Source organism: Periplaneta americana, chromosome 10 (genome assembly GCF_040183065.1).
Source record: "Periplaneta americana isolate PAMFEO1 chromosome 10, P.americana_PAMFEO1_priV1, whole genome shotgun sequence".
Taxonomy (NCBI): Eukaryota; Metazoa; Arthropoda; class Insecta; order Blattodea; family Blattidae; genus Periplaneta; species Periplaneta americana.
Window position 1 is genome coordinate 181,493,165 of NC_091126.1, and position 14,985 is coordinate 181,508,149.

Genomic DNA, 14,985 nt, shown 5'->3' on the forward strand with positions numbered 1-14,985 from the left:
TAAAATACAAATTGAATGTCCGGGGTATCATACATGACATTATGCTTAATTATAATGTATTGTGACAGCTGCACCGGGGTTCGAACGCGTGTCCGACAGGGCGCGCGACAGACGAAACGCTGGTACGGGGAGCATCTGCATGCTGAGAGGGCAGAGGGGGGTGTATTACGGCGACACGGCGAGGGGAGGTTGCGCGCGCATCTGCTACTTGCCGAGTGGGAAAGGAAGCAAACTGCTACGTGCGGAGTGAAGGGGAGGATGGACCCTCCCGAATCATCCAGAAGTCCGTCGAAGTGGAAATATCCAGATTATTCATTCTGACCGCGAACTTTCTCGTAACTCTGGTTTGGTTGTATAAAAGAGAAGACGCAAGTGAAATTCAGTCAGCCCGTCAGTAGGCCAGTGTTGTTACAGGCAGATTTGGACAGCAAGCAGCCAGTCTTGTGTAGCAGTGAAGCCAGCTTCAAGACCAGAGCGCGACTTGAGTTGTGTCCGTAACTGTGGAGCCTGAAGCCCGGAGTTCGAGTGCAGTGGACCGCAGTTGGGGAACCTGAGTTCGAAGTTTAGCGGGTCGTCTCTGAAGGTCTGGGATTCGAGATTCTGTGAACGCGAGTGACTGAGCTAGAAGAACTAGCCAAGACAAACGAGCTGTGAACTGAGAACTGACAGTTCTGTGTTGTAAATAGTGCTTTGTGAATATTAGTTAAGATTAACAGTTCATTGTTGTTCGTAATAGTCCAAGTAAATTGTCATTGTCGTTTGTGGAGTGCAATAACGAACGCTGTGTTGCTGTGTGGAGAGCAAATCCCATTGTTTACGGGAGTGAAATTAAATTGTAGAGAGTGATAATTATTGTTGAGATAATAAAATTACATTGTTGTTCAGTATAAAAATTTACAGTATGATTGCGAATTTAGGAATATAAGTTAAATATAGTAAACATAACCTATAATTTTCATATGAATGGCAAGGCATTGGAGATCACTAAATATAGACAGAAAGGGGCAACTGGTACAGTAAACATATTCTATAATTTCAACATATCTAAATATCCGTGCGTTGCAATTGAACTTTATTGAATCGTGCATAAATGAATGTGCAATAATTTCGCAATATTTAATCGAAATAAAGGCAGATATTACACATACGAACAACGTAATTTTCACACCATAAATAATATTACACCTTAACTCGCAAGTAAAATTATGTCTGAAGTGTGTCATAATCATTGTTTTAAATTTTATGAGTGGAATTACACTACATTTTAGAGAAATGTATGTTACTGTTTATGCATTCCAACTAATTTATATGGTTGAAACGCCACCCTTCGTGATCGGGTTAAGCGAGTTAAAGGTAAGCGTTCACTACATTGTATCACACGCATCGGAAAAAGACTATCTTTGCTGTAATTGTTTTGTAACTGCGTTCACTACATCGTATCGGACGCATCGCCTCTCGGCAAATCTGTCCACATTTCTCGGATGGGCAACTTTTCCGATGCATGCGATCATAGCCTTCTTTAATAAATCAATTTTAATTGGTCCACTGTTACTATTATGTTGTGACATGTTCAGTGTCTCGCCAAAATGGCAGACGGAAAACTTATTTCGCGTGTAGAAAATTGCGAAGAATTATATAATCTGAGGTGTTCCCATTACAGTAATCAAGTCATTTCTTGCAAATATATTATGTAACCAATATTTCTTTCGTTTCTTCCTCTTCAATTAAGACGAATGAAGCAATTATAAATTCTTATTCGCTAACAGACGTAATTAATAGACCTAACCTAACCTCAACTCCTCTGTTTTCAGCAATGTCAATATCGTACGACGTCATGGTTCAAACAGCTGACAGGGGAATCCGATGAGGCGATGAGGTGGAGCCGTTGCACTGCACTTAAAATATCCATTGCGTGCGATTCGTACGAGGAATGCGATACAATGTAGTGAACGCTTACCTTTACGGCCTTGTATTAGATCACGATGGCTGTGGCACAGTCTATTGTTCCTAGTACTCACAGCGCTCCAAGCAACTATCGCGAGATTTGCAAAAAATCATCCCAAGCTTCGTGACTGTACATAGTAGACTGCTTACACCAAGAAATTATCGATCACTATCACTACGTGCACTCACTCATGAAAGAGCTCTCATCTTTGGAAAACACTTTTCAAAGCTTGAGCTATCAACTGTCCCAATATGTAGTTTGATTCAGTTCATCAAGAACATCAAACTATTGGACTGATAAGATATTATGACTAGTTCTTTCAGGTCGCAGTGCTAGGGCTGTCATAGCCTTCCCCATTTAAATTGATTCAATTCTCTTTCATTTATTCTTGGTACCGTAGTCATATTAGAGAACACTTACTGAAAATGTTGCCGCAAAAATTGCAACTTCATCCTCAGCAGTCTAGTGGTTACCATACTGGCCGAAATTCGCGGGTTCAGATCCAGTCGAGGTGATTTATTTTTACTAACGGTGGTACTTGACTGTTCGTCATCCACACACTTAAAACCAGTTGTGTTTACCAATTTACTGACAAAATCATTGCCCAGGGTGCAATATAGAAAGATGGTCTATGCTACACCCTTGATGTTGCAAAGCCAGTGGGAAACCAGAGCTCCTGTGTCACCTAGACCAACACAAGTAATACATCGAGAATGCATGGAGCATTGAAGCCGCGTTCACAGGATTATAAGTCCAACGCTCTAGCTACCAGATCACAACATTAAAAGTCGATAAAATCATCATGTCTTTATCTGGAAGGGAATTAAAACAGGATAATCTGGTATGTTAAGAATCTTTTCCCTGACATACATAATGGGCTCGAATCCTGTTTCGGCTCATTATGTAGTTCCATTTCTTCCAAAGTTTCAGTCAAATTTAATATGAATGTCAGGTTTTAAAGAGCTAATTTTCGGTCTCAAAATACCACCAAAGCTGATAAACACGCGATAACAGTTGATAATTAGCAAATCAACATCTTTAGTATAACTTGTGACTTGCAGGTCATCCCAAACCCAGACCTCCAGCCTCAGAGCACGAGGTTCAACAGGTTCAAAGACAATAATTACAACTACCCTTAAATCGTTATGATATTTCGACAAAATGTGAAGTGTTACAGTAAAGAGCACAGAACCTCTTGATTAGGAATGTCAAAGCCCTGAACATTGTGCAGTTGTCTCTGTGCAATGTGCACTTTCTATTCCCCTACCTGAAGGGAGTGAATCGGCTTGGAGGGGACTGCGACAGAGCTGAACAGTACCTGTAGTATCAGATCAGCTTTTTTTTTTTTTTTTCAGTAACACAGTTTTAGTACAGCTGCTGATTGAGCTGTGACTGTGAATTCTTTTATTTTATTTTAGTGGGTTATTTTACGACGCTTTATCAACAGCTTAGGTTATTTAGCGTCTGAATGAGATGAAGGTGATAATGCCGGTGAAATGAGTCTGGGGTCCAGCACCGAAAGTTACCCAGCATTGCTCATATTGGGTTGAGGTATAACCCCGGAAAAAACCTCAACCAGGTAATTTGTCCCAACCGGGAATCGAACCAGGGCCACCTGGTTTCATGGCCAGACGCGCTAACCGTTATTCCACAGGTGTGGACCTGTGACTGTGAATGCTTTATGAAAAATAAAGTGAGGATTCCACAGATATAATGAAGAAGAGAAATCACGAATCACATAACATAATTGTTATAATGTTTTTCTCAGCCAACAATAATTATTTAAAAATGAAAGGCTTTCATCAGTCCACGTGGAGCTAAAAGTGTTGCGACAGTTTAGATGAGATTAGTAAAGTTCTCAAACTATGATATTCGCCAGCACTTATTTCTTAATCAGTACTCTCATGGCAAAACAAACTTGACAATGGCGTTGTTTTGGAGTCTGTACTAACAAAACCATCAGAAGTAAAAAGACTTACGACTTCCATTTGATAAAGTGATTAGTGATAAGAATACCGAGTGAGGAATACATGTGAGGCTCTTGAGGCTGTAAGGGAGCAAAGAAAACAGCTATTTGCAAGGCGGAAAAATTTTCTGGAAAAATATGATAAAATTTTCCATCTCACATAACTATATTATATTAATACACTTACGTTAATAATTCTTTAAACCTGACATAAAGAGAAAGTTGTCGCTTCACAGCTTGTGAACTATGGTTTTAACTTCTTTCAGTAATGCTTCCAACTTGCTGATACTTGCTCTCAACGTTTTCCAAGTAAACTATATGTAAATTTAAATTCCAAGCTTAATTTATACAATTTATTAATATTAATGTTAATTTATATTGACATACAGCAAGGAAATGATTTCAGTGTAAAAATCTCACAATGCCCTACTGCATGTAACTGGGAGTAAAATATTTTCTTTGACATTTGTGTACCATTGGTCCCAATAATGCTTGATGAAATACTGTGTTCGTTTTTTGTTTCGAAATTATTGCAATATTTAGGGCCTATATTTCCTTCAAATACTGTATACAAATCATGTTAATAAATAATGTTTCTTGTGTCACAATTGTCAAATATAGACACTGACAATAACTGTGTTTTGTCCTTCTCCTAAGTGTTTTTATAATGTTCAAATGTCAATTGGGAAGAGCAACACGTGAATGAAACAATCTGCACATACCGATGATCCCGCGCAATATACTGCACATTTAGTGTCTCATTTCTGGCATGCCTGCTCTAGATGTTAGTACAACAGACTGGAATTTAGTGCTCATCACTACATAGAGCTACACCTAAATACTGTGGCTGGTTGGTCCTAACATAGGGCCGGGCCACATTATCGGGGTAAATTCTGAATCGCGCTCATGATGGAGGCATAGGTCATATCTTACTCTGTTCCATCTCCATGACTATGTTAGCTGAGAAAAGAATAGTTATGAGCAGTAAGCAAATGAAAAGTATAGGGGAAAAACAATCGAAGTCACAATTCTCTTAAGGGTGATATCATCTAATTCAGTGTATTACCACAGTCTAGTACATATACAGTTGCGAAGCTCAATACGTAGTAAATATGCAAATATTAGATAGTTGCTCACCACTAGGATCGCTAATATTGCCTCATTACAGGCATTGCAAAATAGAACCGTCACAGTCTATTGTTTCTAGCACCCTCAAAACTCAAGCTTCATGACTGTATATAGTAGACTGTGGTATTACTGCAAAATTTATTGCTGTTCCTAATGAAAAAGTATCTGTGGTGATAATTCTCCTTTACCAGTTTTGATAAGAAAAAAAGACTAAATTTTGCAATAATATACTGAATTAGATAATAATATCACCCTTAAGAGAACTGTGACTTTGATTGTTTTTCTCCTGTACTCTTCAAATGTTTTAACCCTTTTATATTGAATAATGTGTCAGGAAACAAAATGTGCAATTGTTACACCAACAAAAATCAAAGTACGATGTTTTAAAGAAGGTATGAAAATAATACATGGCTATGTGGCTGTAGAAAGTCATGTTCTTTATACTGCTGGCCCTGCTTCCTATTTTCAATGCAGAAGAATGTTTGGACAGTGAAAGGGTTGGTGAAGTAAATAGTTTTCATGTGCTGGTAAAATGGATGAGTTATCTGTAGACCATGTTAACGGCAATATGATATTACAAAAGTTCGGCTGAATCTGAGGTTAATGTTAGCATTCATAATATAAATTATTTCGAAAAACATCTTCTATATGAAGATTTCCTATCATCGCCTGAAACAGTTTCTAGTCTAGCTCTCTTTGTGTGGTTTGTGGGCAGCTTGTCACTTTCTAAATGAGAAGTGACGATTTCAGTTTTACACCATATATAGTCGAAATATTCTCTGAGCCATATAAGATGAGCAGTGAAGTTATCAATACTCTTTATGCAGAAACTAATATCAAGACTTTTTTTTGAAGAACTTGAAAGAGTGCATCAGAGTGGGGGAAAATTGAAGAGAATACTACAAGAAGAAAGTTGAAATTAAAGTCTTGCAATTTTGAAAGCAGGCCTGGAGCTGAAATAATCGTATCAGAACCCCAATTGTCGGAATTTTCATTTATGGACTGAAATAAATCGTGTAATTCATTTTGTATTCATACACAGTTTCTAGGAGCCTGCTGTTATAGTTCCATCTCGTGGGAGCTAAACTTGGGGAATCATTCTCTTACTTCAGTATCTAGTGATTCTGTCCTCTTTGTAGATTTGGAAAAGAATGTCCCAGAGCCTGTGAGAGTGATGAAAAATATTTTACACTGTTTGATGTAACTAACAGCTTGTGATAGAACCAAGTTCAGTCTATGGGGTAGCAATGCACAAAAATTGCTTGGGGACATTTTTCGCACACCCGAACTTGAAGCCTGCTGTGTTGACTTGTCATAACATCTGCTCCATCGTAAGTCTGAGCAACTAAATTTTTCTCGCAATCAAAGTCCATCAACGTATTGAAAACATGCTGAATGGTCCTCACATTCCTAAAACCTAGGAATCTTTCCTCAATACTACTGTCAATGTTCACATACCAAATTACGGTAGACAGTTATGAATATGATTTTGTATTGATTTCCAAGATAATAGCGACAAAGGGGGCTTGGCTTACATCTTTCTTAATTTCTCGATACATGTATTCTGAAATATGATATGATGTCATTCTGAATATCACTTGAGAATCCTGGAAAAACTGTTGAATTATTTAAATAAACTTTTAGTTCGGGATCCATCTCTACCCTTTCGTGTATTAATTCAACATAATTTGTCTCTATTTATAGAGTTTACCGACTCATCATGGCCGCAAAAAGCTAGTTCTTGTTTCCCCAAGAAACACGCAACTTTAATAAAATGAGTACCTAATCACCTGTTTTTTCTAACAGTTTTATTGTAGGCCTCAATTGACAAACGTTAAGTGTTCATTCAAGCTACATTTTATTCGTACTTTCCCGAACTGCTTTAACTGGATTTGAGCTTGTGTATGACTTTGAGAAAGTGTATGTCTTTTTTTAGCTTTATGAAAATTAGTCAGATCATCAAAACCTGCTTTTTCCTCATTTGACAATAATAGACAGGACCAGCAAAACAACCACGTAACTATGATGTTGAATCATACATTTTCATATTAAAGTGCCGCGTAAATACTTCACGTCCTTTTTGTTGAATTTCTAGTTTTAGATTACCCAAGCACCTACCACTTTGAACAATATTCACTTTATCTTGGTAACATAATGAATTGAAACTCTTCTGCTCAATAAGAAGGTCAACTGAACAACAGGGAGAGGGGGAAGTGAGTTACTGCCACATGCTGGAAGCCCGCAGCCGACAACTGAGCTTCCTGCCTCCATATCAAACAACACTATGATCACTCACAACATATTCAGAAGAATTCCAGTCAGCATTCACTGAAACTCGTGAAATCATCTTAATACAAAGTTCTTAATTTTAACACGCAAACATCTAAGTAACCAAGAAAAATAACACTCAACATAGCACAAACATGCGAACGTGAACTAGCCACTGCACTGGGGTTAAGGAATGGGAACTCTTTGCTTTGTGTAGTGTTCCATAGGAGGTATGCTGGCAGTGGAGGAGTGAGGTGGGTCAGAAGTGGTGGCTAGGAGGAACGCAGGCCGATGTGAGCAGTGGAGGAGTGAGGTGGGTCAGAAGTGGTGGCTAGGAGGAACGCAGGCCGATGTGAGCAGTGGAGGAGTGAGGTGGGTCAGAAGTGGTGGCTGGGAGGAACGCAGGCCGATGTGAGCAGTGGAGGAGTGAGGTGGGTCAGAAGTGGTGGCTAGGAGGAACGCAGGCCGATGTGAGCAGTGGAGGAGTGAGGTGGGTCAGAAGTGATGGCTAGGAGGAACGCAGGCCGATGTGAGCAGTGGAGGAGTGAGGTGGGTCAGAAGTGGTGGCTAGGAGGAACGCAGGCCGATGTGAGCAGTGGAGGAGTGAGGTGGGTCAGAAGTGGTGGCTAGGAGGAACGCAGGCCGATGTGAGCAGTGGAGGAGTGAGGTGGGTCAGAAGTGGTGGCTAGGAGGAACGCAGGCCGATGTGAGCAGTGGAGGAGTGAGGTGGGTCAGAAGTGGTGGCTAGGAGGAACGCAGGCCGATGTGAGCAGTGGAGGAGTAAGGTGGGTCAGAAGTGGTGGCTAGGAGGAATGCAGGCCGATGTGAGCAGTGGAGGAGTGAGGTGGGTCAGAAGTGGTGGCTAGGAGGAACGCAGGCCGATGTGAGCAGTGGAGGAGTGAGGTGGGTCAGAAGTGGTGGCTAGGAGGAACGCAGGCCGATGTGAGCAGTGGAGGAATGGGCTGGGTTAGACTAATTTATCGGTCTCACTATAGATTGCATTCCGAGAACGAAATCCATCTTTAATGGAAATAGACGCAGTTCCATAATGAGAGAATTATGTTATTGGGCAAATCATAAAAGGAAAAATAAATAAAATAAAATCGTCAGTGTTAGAAAGGAGACGAGAAAGCACTGCTTCCAGTGTGTCTATGGATGCTTTGCCACTGCTGTCCAGATTTTAACAATTATTGGTTGATAATGTCATATTTATAACACGAAAATGTTTTTTTAAAAGAAATAACATGCTGTGAAAATTGCTTGCTTCAGAATATGGTTGCTAAAGTGATTAGGCCTCTCTGCATCTACATGGTGAACACAGTAATAGTTTAGGAATTACACTCCGCATGTTCACAATTTGAATAGTCTTCTTAGCTTCATTTCTTCTTTATTTATTTTTTTTTATTTTATTGGGTTATTTTACGACGCTGTATCAACATCTAGGTTATTTAGCGTCTGAATGATATGAAGGTGATAATGCCGGTGAAATGAGTCCGGGGTCCAGCACCGAAAGTTACCCAGCATTTTCTCATATTGGGTTGAGGGAAAACCCCGGAAAAAACCTCAACCAGGTAACTTGCCCCGACCGGGATTCGAACCCGGGCCACCTGGTTTCGCAGCCAGACGCGCTGACCGTTACTCCACAGGTGTGGACCATTTCTTCTTGATAGCAATGCTAGTTATTAGAGTAAATGTTAACTAACGTTAATCCGGTTCCGCCATTCAAAGAAGAGTGCTCCCTTTGCATTATTATCACTTTTACATTGTAAGTGTTTTGTGTTATTTTAATGAAGTTACAACATTTTTCTGGTTCGGCATAAACATGCCGAAAAGAAGGTGTACAGTCCAGGACGAATGGTTCAAGATGAAATTTCTTAAGAAAAAAAAAAGTCATATTAGTGAAAGGTATGTGTTTCGTACATTTTGCAAATGTGGTAATGTTGATTGTTCAAACAAATGTAAAGGTGAAAAACCCATCACTTACATAAACTGAACAGGTTCCTAGCTCATGCATTTAAGCCCACTACGTTAACCCTTACCGGCATCAGAAATGACATTGGTGTATCACTCTGTAAAAACATCACCATTCTTTCCGAAGTTCGGATTGCACAATCAAACTAAATAAGGTTTTCATGAGTTTAAGATAGCCAGGAAGGAGCAAGGCAGTATCAGAAGTATTAGTCCAACTTCAGTTTTGAACCGAACAATTGAAATTGTTAATAACATTTCGCAGTGGCAACTGATGCAAGTGACAAAGGTAACATCAAACGTTTCCCTATTTTACTTTTGTAGGCCTACTTCAGCTTAGAAAATGGAATGGAATCATGCTTCATTGATTTTTATGAAAACGGTGACAGGTTTTCTGAAGTAATATCTCATGATATATTAAAGACAATAAGTTGAGTGTTCATACTCAGCAGTTAATAAGCTACGACAAACACTGCAGTGTCACTGAAAAGCTGAAGGAGAAAAAACCTGATCTAGTGAAAGCCAACTGTTTGGTCCATGTTTTGCACAACTGTTCCAGATATGGCTGTATGAAATTTGTATATTGATATTGAAAACCTTATTCTGAAGATTAGCAGGTTTTTTTCTTTGACATTATGTATTCTGTTAATCACTTGAACACATCAAGCAAGGCTGTAGCACTAATGATTGATAATATAAAACAAAGAAAAGTCTAAAGTGAAATCAGTGCCATAAACAAAGGTAACTGCTGCCATCTCCCATTTGTTGCATAAACAATACGAGTCCAGGACTGATATTATTTATGCAAAGAACATGAAAATGAATGTGCAAACTTACTCATTTGAAATACAAGAACTCATGTTATTTATGCATCAAAACAAGCATCTACTGTATAGCCTACCAATTCTATATAGGACTTAACTTGATGTCGACAAAAATTGAACTCATGTTGTTTATGCAACTAACGAATCAATTGTTTTATTCAGTTTCACATGTGCAATATTCGGGTCGTTGATATCAGGAATTAATCTGTGGTTCGCAAATAGAATAGTCTGTGATTTATATGCATTTAGGTTAAGTCGAAATTGTTCAGACCAGAAAGAGATAGTCGAGAGTCTATTATTGCTATCACTCAGTCCAACGTCATCCGCATAAATGTGATATCTACAATTCCTTTAATATAGATAGAGAAGAGCAAGGAGCCTAAAATGGAGTCCTGAAGAATTCCTGCCTCTATAGTCTGCCAGGATGAAAAACGGTTATTAGATATGATGCTGCTGGCAACTAGTAAGGTAGGAGTGCATCCAGGTGGTAACACTGTAGATGCCTTTCTTCTATGAAATGATATATACTAAATGAACAGACATAATGATACCACACATCATGTGCATGCACGCACACAAATTTTCAAAAAGTGAACATCTGCGTGGCAAGAATTGGTTTCCTTTACAAAGAATGAATGTAATAAAACTGAGAGCAATTCCGGAAACTATTGACTTGTAAACGTTAATTTTTTGTGAATATTACAAATTAGGCCGACATTTTACCAACATATAAGCTGTGCTATGAACAGAGAAGTGAAGCACCATACGGTATCTCACTCATAACAGATTACAATAAATTTTGATGATGAAATAATATTACAAAATTATCAACAAAAAACTGGTAATATGTGTTTCATTTAGTTATAATCCATAGTAGCAAGAATAGCAGCCGAATTTTATAATTCAACATATAGGTTGCTAAATTATATAAGAATATATAATGAACACGCCAATTATCTTCAGAATCAGTAACAGTTCTACATTCTTTCCTAGGATTCAAAACTGCAATTATTGTTTAGTGTACAAAATGCATTTGAGGAGCATCGTTTCAAAACGTATTAAGTCCCCCAGTGGACGAAATTAAATTTGTTACTTTCTATTTATTTATCTTTCATGCTGTGAAGTCTGATGGTTCCAAGTCGTCATATTTGTAAACTGTGAAACCAGTACTTAAATATAGTATTTTGTAGTGTTTTGAAAACTTCTCCGGTTTACGAGTAATCCAGTTTTTCGTCGTTCGTGTAAAAAAAATTGTAAGCTGCACATAATACGTTTTGAAACGATGCTCCTCATTTATGATTTAGGTAAGGTACTTATTTCTTTTGCGAATGACATTATATACACACATACAATTTCCTCTGTTGTGTGCCTCAATACTCTCAAAATTTTTACATAGCTGTGACAAGAACAAAATGAAAAACATTTTAAATCGAAGTATACTATCATAATAAATGCAAGTGCAACATACAACATCTCACACTTTATTAAAATGCCACAAAAAATGCAATGTTTTAAAAGGCAAATGATATACAATGGATATATTTGTCTTCTCAAGCCAAGTATCACGTTTTTCTTCAATAAATACAAACTTTATTGTTACTGGACATTTTTGGCACAAATCAGAACATTTGGATGAAGATACGCAACAATAGAGTGACCTACATTTTGAAAAAAATATATATTTGCACAAATCTGTTGTTGGCTGGATTATTTAAATCAGAAAAAAATCAAGAATGCGATATCTGCACTCTGCTGTCATTTATAAGCAAAATTCGTTTGAATGAAACTAATTTATTTATTTTGCTTTGCAATATTAACTCAACTGCTAGTCTTTTACTAAAAATTGGTTAGTCTTTTTTTATTATTATTTGTGCTACTTTTTGTAATAGTGTGAATATGACAATATGTCTTGCATAAATTATTTAATACATAACCAAATTTACTTCAATGGTGAATATCTCGAAAACACGTTTTTATCGGTTGATCTCTTATTGCAACTCCATCCATTTAATCCCCTGCCAGATAAATTAAATGCCAAATATTTTGTTCAATGTCAAATTCTTACTTCTTACTATGCACTAGCATGATAGAAGTAGCAAAGAGTTTGTAGACTCATCATTACTTCTTTCTCGTTATTTTGATAGTCTTAATAAGAACTGTATTACTTTTCGCAATTCTTCACTTTTTTATGGATATCATTATTCAATTTTTATAACTTCTGAAGTCAGACATGCAGAGATAGGTAGAAAATGTGTAATACAAGATAATGTACTAATAACGTTTCCTTCATAATATGTGAATATTAGATGGAGTAAAAAATTTACATTGCATTTTAAAATAGTAAAATCCATTTGTAGCCAGTCTTAGAGCTGCCAATTGCATAAATTTCAAGCATCCAATATTTTATTACATGGGCATTATGACAATCAACACACTAATATCTGTTCCAGCCTCTAAAAGAAGTGCCTAGCTGCTATGCTACGGAAAAAGTAACCAATTAAGAAATGAAAACCCCAAAGTAAGTAAAATCATATTTGCCTAAATATAGAAAGGCGATACTCCCACCACACAAGTTACTGAAACTTCTCTAGAGAAACATGCTGATATATATAATGCCATTACACTGATATACTACCTTCACGGAACTTGCTCGTCCCAATTAATGCATTTACTAATACAGTATTTCCTTCTTTACAAAGTTTCTGAGCGTCTTTGAAGATGGAACCTATGTCTGCAGAATCCTCTGATACCAAAAATCCTTTCCCTCCATATCCTTTGGCGACATCTTGGTAGTCCGTGTACTGTAAACAAGAACATAAGGAATATATTACAAAATATCTCTCATGTTATTATTATCGATTACGAAATATTTCCTTACATATTATTTTTCAATTGTACCTCTGCTTTTCCTGCCATTATTCCACCATTTATCGACAATTCAATCTCACCTTCATCATTCTACCATCAATACTGTCTGGTGAATAAGGAGACTACATTACTACGTTATTATGTATCAACTACTGAGAAGCAGTGATATTGATGCAGCAAGTATATCAGTACAAATGTTCAGTCAATGGTTTGCTTGTTTCAAAGAAGACCACGGAGATCTGGAAGATGGTTTAAGACCTGGGCAATCACTTTCAGTCATAAGTGAGGCCTGTGCATGATTGGTTCCTTGCAGCTTGAGAGAAAATCAATAAATACGGCATACGAAAGAAATTGTTCTAAATGGGAAGAAAGCAATGGTGGACCATTGAGAAGATGAGAGAAGAGAAGAGGTTTCCTGCTCAGTGGCTAATTCAATCCCAATTTACGTTAAATAAGGTTCTGTAAAGTAGATTTAGCCAACACCCTTTCCCTTCTCTTTATTACTTTCTTTTTTTCCAACAGAAGACGAAGATAAAAACAACCTTCGAAACATCATGGAAATCAATGGCAGAAGTCCAAACTATATCTACATCATCTGAATGCTAAGGATATAATTCATATTCATAAACAAATTTTCAATCAATCACGACAGGTAAGGAAGCAAAATATCAATGTGCAGAATGGAAGTAGGAAAGCTCATGGAAAATGAAGTAGCTGAATTTTCAGAAACCCGAAAATCAAGACAATGTCGATTTCACAAATATGACTCCCTGTAAAGCTGACTTGAATAATTCCAAGGAAAAAAACTGTTCTGAGACCAGGTATCGAACCCAGGACCTTTAGCTGAGGACACCAACTCTCTACCAACTGAGCTACCCAGGAATTCTACCAGACTCCGGCTCAATTATTCCCTTTTATATCCACATATCTCAAGTGGGTTGACAAGACATCAAAGACGCAACATTGAGTGCACACTTTTTCTGTGTTACTTAAATTGTGGTTTTCTGTTAATGAACAGTAGGGTGGGAGTGAAAATATGACGTTTGTGGAATCAAAATGTAATACCAGGGAAAAGTTGTGGTTTGATATCATAAAGAACAGTGCAAAATATTTTTTCTCGAGCTTAATATTTAGAGGTGCTCGAAGAGCACCCACATTTTGAAATTTTCAGAAAATTTGTAGGTTCAGATTTTTTAACGAGAGAACATTCTCCACTGGTTTAATCTGAACAGGATATCAGGAAAATACTTAAAAAATACATGTTAAAAGACTCTGTATAATTTTGGTCCCCTGTTATTTCATGTTGAAATATACTTATAAGAAAATTGGGCATAATCACAAAACTCTTAGGTATGATATAATTAATATAATTAATGAAAATTCATTCTTCTTATGTTGCAGGGTATTTAAATCAGAATAGCTCTAATTAATGCAAGAAATCTGACTTTCTGCCCTGTATTCTGAATGCGGGAGGGGCTGAACCCATCACAATTATCTAGCTATCATGATGTAATGAAATATTATCTGTGGTCAAAAATGAATTAAAACCTGACTTAAAATCAAAAGAACCTACTGTTAGAGAGATTTCAGAAAGAGTTGCTATCAAAAGTAAGGAAATCTGGGTAAAGGGATCTATTCCGACAGTCAGTCATACAAAAATAGTACAACTGGTTCATGCTTATCATGATGAATGCAGAAAAATTCTGTATACTGCAACCCCAATTTAGAGTCTTCCACAGAAAGTTTAAATATGTGATCTTACAGCAATTCACTAGCTATATAATGGAAAATAAAATAGAACATATATAGAAAAAGGCAAAAAAAATTATGATTTTAAGGAACTTCAAAGCCCTTGGGGCAACTCAAAAATTAAAAATAGAAATTCCATACTTTTCACATTCCTAAGTTAAGTGAAAAGACAGATTTTTGCAACTATTATATTTAGAAAAAATATAAAAAAAACCATTTCATGTATAGATTTACTCCACCCTAATGAACAGTGACGTGAATAGCTCCCT

General features: G+C 37.3%; 1 protein-coding gene across 2 annotated transcripts in view; it reads right to left on the bottom strand.

Moving 5' to 3' along the window:
• Positions 1-11,559: 11,559 nt before the first annotated feature.
• LOC138708222 (2-hydroxyacyl-CoA lyase 2-like) overlaps positions 11,560-14,985 on the bottom strand; it is a 67,688-nt gene continuing 64,262 nt past the window's right edge. For both annotated transcript variants that reach the window (XM_069838554.1, XM_069838553.1), the window contains one exon: positions 11,560-12,900. In XM_069838554.1, coding sequence (XP_069694655.1) covers positions 12,718-12,900 — 183 coding nt within the window. In that variant the 3' untranslated portion in view covers positions 11,560-12,717. The remainder of the gene's footprint in view (positions 12,901-14,985) is intronic.